The sequence below is a fragment of the Saccostrea echinata genome, unplaced genomic scaffold, assembly GCF_033153115.1.
Source record: "Saccostrea echinata isolate AGI-Se365-2 ecotype Australia unplaced genomic scaffold, CSIRO_AGI_Sech_v1 ptg000029l, whole genome shotgun sequence".
NCBI lineage: Eukaryota > Metazoa > Mollusca > Bivalvia > Ostreida > Ostreidae > Saccostrea > Saccostrea echinata.
In genome coordinates, this window is record NW_026889778.1 from 7,101,507 (window position 1) to 7,110,708 (window position 9,202).

Genomic DNA, 9,202 nt, shown 5'->3' on the forward strand with positions numbered 1-9,202 from the left:
TTCCCATGACATATCTGAAATTGTACAGTCTTCCTTTGATTATTTTCGTGCTTTATTGAAATAAGAAGTTCTCTCAATGACTGAGATCTAGCAAATATGTGGGATGACAAAGCTCTGTAAAGTTTCCTTTCTTCCAAATTTCATTTTTATTTCTCTGTTTATTTGCAGCAGCCTTGTCAGGTACAGAAAAATTGCCTTGGAAACGGGTATTTGGACGTCCTTTGCAGGAAATATGCTTAACTTTTCTTAGTGCATATTTAGCTTAATTACAGATAATACAAACAAATTTTTTCGAAAATCTTTAAAATAACAATCTAAGTCATGTATAAATAATTTAAAAAAATACGTTCAACCGCATAGATTTTGATTTTTTATTCGAAGTTTCACAATAATGTAATTAAAGGTGAGAAAATGTTGTGCATATTAATTAATAAGGATTGTTACAGACAGGTAGAATTTTGAACATCATAGCAAGTTTACAATTTCTTAATACTATAGAAATTTATAATTTGCATAATTTACAATTAAAATAGGTCCAAAAATATATACAATTCCAGGCATCCATTTTTTGCTTGAATCATCTGTCCTTAAAGTTACCATTGATGGTCCTTTCTTTGGGTGGATGTACATGTTTTACTGGACCTCTTGAAATGTAAGAAACTAAAAAACATGTTTGAAGCCCTTGCTTCTCTTCACAATGATAGGACGACATCTTTTTCTCTGATTACCGATTTGATTATTGATCCTTTTCGGCTATAAAAAGTGCACCCATGTTTCGTCATCCATCAAGTAAGCTTATTAATTTTATTTTTTGTAAAAATATTTGTTTTTAAATAGACATTAGCATTTTTAACGCGTGTTTTCTCTTAGAAATTTGTAAGGAAATAACCTTTACAAAAAAGTACTATAGTTAACCATATAGTACTATAGTTAACTATAGTGTACTATAGTATCAAAGTTTTTTCACTATAGTTAATCAAAGTATTTTTACTATGGATTGCAGATCGTTATATGTTGTTTTATTCAATTCATACCTACACATTTTTTATATTGAATTGAAGTATTATTTGTATATTCACACATTATTTCCAAATTTTACATCACTGTTATCGAATTTTAGAGACTTTAGGCTTTGAAATCTCAAAAACGTTTTAGAGTAAATTTTCATAGTCAATCAAAGTTTCAAAGTTTTTACTATAGTTAATTAACTATAGTAAATTTTTGTTAGGGAAGGCACCTTTCTGATAAAAAATATTATATTCATCTCCTTTATCAGAACACTATAAACTCCTGTAATGATGAATTGTTTACTGTCTTAGCAATGTCTGTCAATGTAAAATCTGGCATTTTCAGATAGCCTGCTGCTCACAGCATCGAAATTTTTGGTGTCCCTACAGATTTCGATGGAAAAGTTTGCTTTATTTTAACTCTCTTTTTTAATGTTTGAATTAAAATTTTCTGAATCCATCTGAAAGCTGGTTTTTTTCATATGAAAATCATATCTTTAATACAAATTCTCCGCTTATTTATGTCATGAAGCACACTTTTCACATATGATCTCGTTTTCATCTTCTTGGCAGGGATAATTAATAATAAGTTTTTAGCTCAGTGTAGTGATCATGCTTACTTTAAAAGTGAATTTCTTTGTGAGTACAATAGGAAAAATCATGAGGTTTTCTGTGTTTAGTAGTTCTTTAATAGAATGTTCAAATGTGAAAAAAAAATTAAATTAAATACTTCTGCACTTATAATGATAAATTGTATATTGCATTATTTATTGAACGAACCTCTTATGCAGTAGCATACTAGGAATTCGTTTCCCATATGTTTGTATACGACAAAAGAACACCTGTTTGAAATTATCAATTTTTAAGGAGGCTCATGACACCACTTTTTGATGACGTACTACACAGAAAAATAAACCTCCATTGTTTCGTCCGTTTTCTCCTGGGGACTAATTGTACAGATTCGCTTTGCTGATGATCTAAATCTTTAAAACGCTCTAAAAATAGACTACATTCGATGTTGAAAACAATGGGAACTTGGTAACGGATTCATAAATAAATCACAACGAAGAAGGGTTACTTTTAAGTAGAGACCAAAGAGAATGACAGTCAAATCTTTCCTACCCAAGTAGTGTACAATGTCATAGCGAAAGCAGCAAGTTCTACCCTGACAACATATATGTATAGAGGAAATTCGAGTTGAAATCTACAACATTTTTGAAATAAATTATAATTGACTTGCACTTTTAGAGAACTGTACTTTTGTTGGTTTGTGTGCTTGTCTTTATATCTTTGAAAATTGTATATTTATTCTAGAAATTTTAGCTTATTCTAAATCTGATATGTTCAACCGTTCCTGAGTGTTTTGAGTCAGGTGTATTTAGGAAAGATAACTCTTGCAAGTGGACTTTTTATTCCAATTATTTTATAAATTGGAATTTTCATTTCCTTAAAACATTTTCATTCAATTTGTCACTTATTATTTATTAATATATATTTCTTGTCTATTTATAACTGATTTTCCAAAATATTCATGCAAAGATTAAGAAGAAAATCACATTAATTCTTTTTTAGGAGAAAATTATTTTTTCTATTAAAAATAATATTGAATATTATAATGAAGTGTTGTTATATTTATTTTACATATCTGAAGATGATATCCTTCACTTGACACTGAGATTTCTGCAATACTATTAATCAAAAACTTGAAATAAAACATTTCACCAAAATCAGAATGAAGATTAAAAAAATCTTTAAAGATATTTATTGTATCATAACCTCCTTTTGAATATTTGAAATCTTCATAAAAAGTGGTGCTGTTATGAAATCTAAAATAAACTGTGGATGTAATGAGCCTCCTTAAAAAGATATTTTATTTAGTTGGATTGTTGATTTACAGAGACTAGGTCACGTACCTTTAAATGGTATCATTTCCTTATATCTAATATTAGCGATCTATTAAACATGTTCCCTGTCATGCGCTGTTTGTCGCTCTTACCAAATTAAAGATGGCGTTCACGTCTTGCCACCTGAGTTTACTTGGTGTGTTTGCCAGCATTGTACTTTTGGGTAATACTACTTTTCTAAGGCACATTCTGTAAGTTATAAATGATAATCCATGAAAAAAAAAATTTAATCGTTTAAATTTCGTAAAAATTCATCAAGTCAAACCTGTTGTTTTCCTATAATAAATCTAGAAAGTAATAGATTTGAACCATCAATATGCATTCCCTCTTTTTGGGAGTGTGGCTTCTTTGTGTTTAAAAACCACAATATTGTAAAATATAATTATTCCGAAACTCGCAACTTATTAAAAGAATTTAAAAGGAACAGGTGTATTGAACAGAATGATACTACATAGCTATGATCAATACGAGGAGGAGAGGCTCTGACGAGAAAAATATCAAAAAATTAAAAAACAAGAAAACAGAAGTTACGACCAAAAAAGGTAAAAAAAAAAAAAAAAAAAAAAAAATTAAAAAAGGAAGAACCTCTACTAAAAATATCTTCCCACTCTTATTTTCAATGGAATTTTTTATTTTCGATCACTCTGCAACATTAAGAGGGCGGGAAGCTGCCGGTCTTTGCACGAAAATTTCTTTTAAAAATCAGTAGTAAAATTGCTTTTCCGAGAAAAGAAGTTGCAACATCCAGTCCCCGTTTACTACAGGCCTAGAAGACGACTGTCTTTTAGGAATTTTTGCAAGTTGTTATAGATTAATGTAATCAAACGAACAAAAACAGGTGTTTCAATATGGCTTTTAAATGCGCCTTGACTAGATGAAGAATAATATTGTATCCAAACACACCTAACAAGACAATTGAAAACTGAAAGTATTTTTGTAGCTCGCCATCTTGCACAAAAGTTCAATATTAAAGTGAAAAACCCTTACAAGTTCATATTGCGTCTTCATTTTGTCTTAATTTCGTTCATGTGTAATGCATTGTGGGCGCCTAGAGATGAGATTTAAATTTTCTTTTGAAAATTTACACGTCTGAATTTCAATTCGGATTCGTGATTCTGTATTAAAGCATAGACCTAAAGCAAGTTAATGGTTGAAATACCTCTTTAGTATGTGCACAACCCTTGTCTTGTTTGTACCTGTGTTATGTACTGTCCTGGGTAAGAGAGCGTGATGTTTAGTGTGCGTTGAGATGATATATAAAACTCTACGTAATGAAAAGGACTCTCTCTTTTCAAGTTCGATGTTATTTAAGGAGGGATTTTTGTCTAGTTTACAAGTGATTTTTGAAATTTTCAATTGGCTGAAATGTCTTATATTTAGATATTAGGAATTTAAAAGATCATATTTTTTTTCCTTCTCATAATTTTACAAATTTTAAAGATAGTTGGTTAACCGAGTTTGAAATCTAGCAGGACCTATATTTATGGCGGAGCAGCGGCTTATGAAAATAACTCATTTCCTGCTTGTCAAACTTACTACAAAGTAATGAATTTACTTCACAGTTTTAATCTCTACAATCCACAATGGACAATATACTCGGGTATAGTTATGTATATATTGAAAAGTGAATCACTAAAGAAAACATTGCTTCGTATGCAATATCGACATATAATAATGTAAGATTATTTCAGTGATTAGGCATGACTGAATTCTATTTATTTTTTTTTCAGATGTTGTGGAAGCCCGCCTTTGTTATTATTACAACTACTATTATGGGAGCTACAAAGTCTACTACTGTGCATACTATTTGTACGCAAGTCATATCTATGTCCGAATTCTATATATCAACACATGTCAAGTTTAATGATTTGAAAAAAAAACGCATCTTAATTAGAATTCCCAAGACTATTTGATAAGGTTACTCATTTGTAAGAAACCCTTGTTATGCTTTTCATTATACTCTAAAACTTCAAAGACCATTAACCAAATCTTGTTCAAATCATCTTCAGGAAGAACGCTTTATTGTTCAAAATAAGAGATCATTAGCTAAAAAGACTAGTGGTTGTTATGAAAGGTGAACACATTTTAAGCTCGCCCCTAACAAAAATAGTAAAAATATATTCAAAAATTTAGTTTACTAAAGTGGAAAAGGTATACACGGTGTAAATACAATCAATCGAACATAAAAAACTATAGTAAAATGTGTGATACTCTAAATAACTATGAAAGAAGACTTTCCTACTTTGATTAAATATATTTTAAGCTTTGATGCAAGAATTTGTTTTGGCAAATTATACGAAACTTTGAATCATTATACCCTACTCTAGTAAGAAATCTAATATTATATTCCATTCAGCTAAAACGGAGTTTAGTAAGGAATAAATATACATATTTTGATAATCTAGTTTACTACATGTATAGTATAAACTATGGGACATTTTACTCAACATGATCAAAACTTTGATACTTTTACTTATCATGATTTAAATTTTAAAATTTTACTTAGAATGATTAAAAAACTTTTATACTCTTTTACTGCATTTAAAACTACTTTGATTTACTTTAGTGAATACCATTGAACATTGATTATTCGATTTGCTATAATTAAAAGTTTACTATAGTATACTTTAATAATATCGTTAATTACTCTTTCAGCATAGTATATCCAAATAATAACACTATTAAAAATATAATGCTGAATGTTGTGTATGCATACAAAAAAAAAAAAAATCAATATAAAACATGTTTGTAGACTTAAATTCTATTTTCTTTTTAACATTCTTTAATAAAGCATTATATCAAATAGCTATATCATAATTTCTTACGAAGAACATTGATCAAACCGATATATTTCTGTATCAAATACGGAGATAACGAACAGTAATCAGACTCAAAGTCCATAGAAAAAATACAAATGAGGGGCAGAGCAAACAAGGACAAATTAAAACATCAGATGTGGGATAAAGTGCCATGGAGGAGTTAGCATCCCCTGCTGACCGGTCACGCCCGCCGAGTGCTCCTTGTCATGATCGGGAAACCGGAAAGATCCGTAGACAATTCAAATTAAAAAAAATCTTACTTAGAACATGCTAATATTGTATACAATTAGTAACGTGTCAGTTTTGTTACGTTGCAATTTTTATCATTGATTAATTCGAATCTTTCTTGCAGAATTTTTTATTCAGGATATCATTTCAATGATATCAGTCTTTTAGAAATGATATTCATTTATTTTTTTTTTTTTTGTGTCAAATGTACAAAAACTACATCTATATACCTGAATATACATGCCTTAATTTATCCGTGTTTTTGCCGTAATCAGTACTGCAGATGGGACGGACGTTTTGGGGATCATGAGTTCGATCGTGAAATCGATCCCCAGCGAAAGTGCTAACACATTTCTGACTGTCATGCACTATTTCGGCATAATATGCATACGCTATATAAATTAGTTGGCTATTGATAATATACAGACAGCACAAGGCATAATTAAACAACGAAAACTATAATTTACTGTCGCAAACTAGTTAGATATAGTAAGATTTTAAAATATTCTTATTAAGGGGTATTACAACTTTATTATCCAGTGTCACCTGGGAAGAAAGAGAAACATTGAATATAATTAAAGAAATGACCCTTTGATTGGTGGAAAATGTTAAGGTGTCCAATATAATATAATATAATATAATATTATATTATATTATATTATATTATATTATATTATATTATATTATATTATATTATATTATATTATATTATATTATATTATATAGTCTTGGGTGGAAATGTTCCTAAATATATATTATTCGCTCTTTAAGGTCTCTTAGATAATACAGTATATCTTTGTGATTGTGTATGAAGAAACAGGTTCGATATCAGAAACATGTTATCTCATTTTTTTTTTATCAGGTCTAGTGGTACCATCGCGGGAGCGGTGATTGGAACAATAATTGGCATAGCAATTCTCATTGGACTATTGGTTTTCTTTTGCTGCATCAGACCACGCCGTATGGCGGCACGTGGCACAGTACTCCAACCAGCTGGAACCAATGTAGCAGTCGTTTCCACAACAACTGGTATAAATCTGAATATCTCATAATCTTTATAGGTTAACTCTTCTTATAGATTTCAAGAATCATTTTTTAGCCAGATCGTTCATGTCGTTAATGAACACAACATCTGAAGAGGTTTTTTAAAATTCTTCAAAAGAACTACATGTATATACAGTATATGAATATGTTTGTCCCCAGTATAGTCACATTTAATTTTTTGCTTTTAAATGTACTAATTTATAAATATTGTAAAATCTGACAAAAATATTACAGTTTGGAAATAGGTTATATGGAATTTTTTTTTTCTGAAGTCACAATCTATTTGTATATTCCATTATTTGTTAGAGGACGAAATGGGCAAAATTTGTTCAATTTTAACAATGACAATCGACGGGACGTAAACCTGTCCAAAAATAATTTTCAGTTCAGTTACATGTATTTCATTTATATTTTAATTCTGCACGTAATATCTTAAGATTGGATTGGAGCAAATCTAGACTTGCACTAGGTAATTCTTAATTAAAATATCAATGTAAAATACACCATTCTCCCTAAAAATCACGGACATATTGAATTTACGTTATTGTCTTGTCGTCATATGTAATTTTGTTCAGATTTGACGAAGTGCATCGTTTCATAATAATGTCCTGCAAATGAAAATAGCAGGGGAAATAACACACAAATAGCAACAAATCAAAGAAAACAAAAATTTAAAGAACCAAAAAATAGTCGTATTTATTGACGTTTCTTTTTATTTATCTACAAGGTGTGCAATATGGAGGTGGTTATGTCAACACAGCTGGTTACCCCCCGGGGACTCAGCCTTCCTACCCACAGTATACATATCCTCCACAACAGCAAGATCCCCAGACTGGATACCAACCTCCTCCACCTTACAAATAAACTAAACAGTTGAAGAGTTCTGTGTGACTATCAACAAAGTACATGTATTGCACAATTACACTTCTGTAATTTCAATCATATGATTCATTTTATATTGTCCGGTATATATTTTTATAGAATAACAAATCTGTACGCATTTACTGCATTTTACTTATTTCATTAACAGAATCATCATTATTATACTGATTTGGCAGGTCTTATCTTGATATACTTTTTTGAGAGAAAGACGAAGAGGTGCAATGGAAAAAAAGTTTTCATTCTGATGTAAATATATTATTCATTTTCCTGTGCTAGTATTTTTTTTCAATTTGAGTTGGCATGTTTATGGAGAGTAAAAAAACCCATAAAGTTTGAAAGTAAAATGAAATGTGAAATGGATTATTTTATTTAAGAAAAGATTTCTTAATATTTTCATTGAATCTTCCTTAAAAAATCTATCACCTACATGGGTAAGAAATCTCATAATTCAAAGAAAAATTGAAATCATTTATGTGTACTTAAATTTAAACAGATTACACGACGTACTGAAAGTTTCTGATACACTGTCTCCGAATAGCGTACATGATGTATCTACTGTATATATATATATATATATATATATATATATATATATATATATATATATATATATATATATATATATATATATATATATATATATATATATATATATAATATTATTATAACAGTAACTTGATCCGAAGAGCCGTATCACGTCTCGTTGACAGGCGCAGATCATCAGATCAAACTCGACGCTTCGCGTCTCGTTTGATCTGATGATCCGCGCCTGTCAACTCGACGTGATACGACTCTTCGGATCAAGTTACTGTTATATTGATAAATTTATTATATACCCCTTTACAACTAGCAAGGTAAAATAAAAAGAAACTTTTTGGATCAATTACATAACTTTCATCCATTAAACAAACTATTTTGTGAAGGAACTTTCTGATGCGCGAGAATAAAAACGTCATTTATCTGTGTACTACGTCATCAGTTTCAGAGAGGGGTGATATGGATTCAGAAAACCACAGTGTGGTGACCCGGAACGTCGGATCACACCGTCACGTGATTGTGTGAATTCAACAGTAAAACTGAGTGACAAACAGTTGGGTATATAATAAACAGGGTTATATTCGCCCTTTCACACTTGCAAACGATTTTGCCCCGTTTTAAATTCGCCCAGTCACATTTCTGTTTAAGAAATTATACTGTTTTCTTTGAATTCGCTCCGTTTTAAATTAGCCCATCTGTGGGTAGTGCGAAAGGGGTGAAAATAAAACGGTTGCGAAAATTTCCCTGTATAGGTATTAAAATCGGGCACAATTCTGCTTCA

General features: G+C 30.1%; 1 protein-coding gene across 1 annotated transcript; it reads left to right on the forward strand.

Moving 5' to 3' along the window:
* The first annotated feature begins 3,011 nt into the window (after nt 1-3,011).
* On the forward strand, nt 3,012-8,154 carry LOC133194421 (uncharacterized). The gene is made up of 4 exons (XM_061330381.1): nt 3,012-3,074; nt 4,642-4,720; nt 6,821-6,987; nt 7,730-8,154. The coding sequence occupies exons 1-4, from the start codon at nt 3,014-3,016 to the stop codon at nt 7,864-7,866; spliced, it is 444 nt and encodes a 147-aa protein (XP_061186365.1). The 5' UTR covers nt 3,012-3,013; the 3' UTR covers nt 7,867-8,154.
* The last annotated feature ends 1,048 nt before the right edge of the window (nt 8,155-9,202 follow it).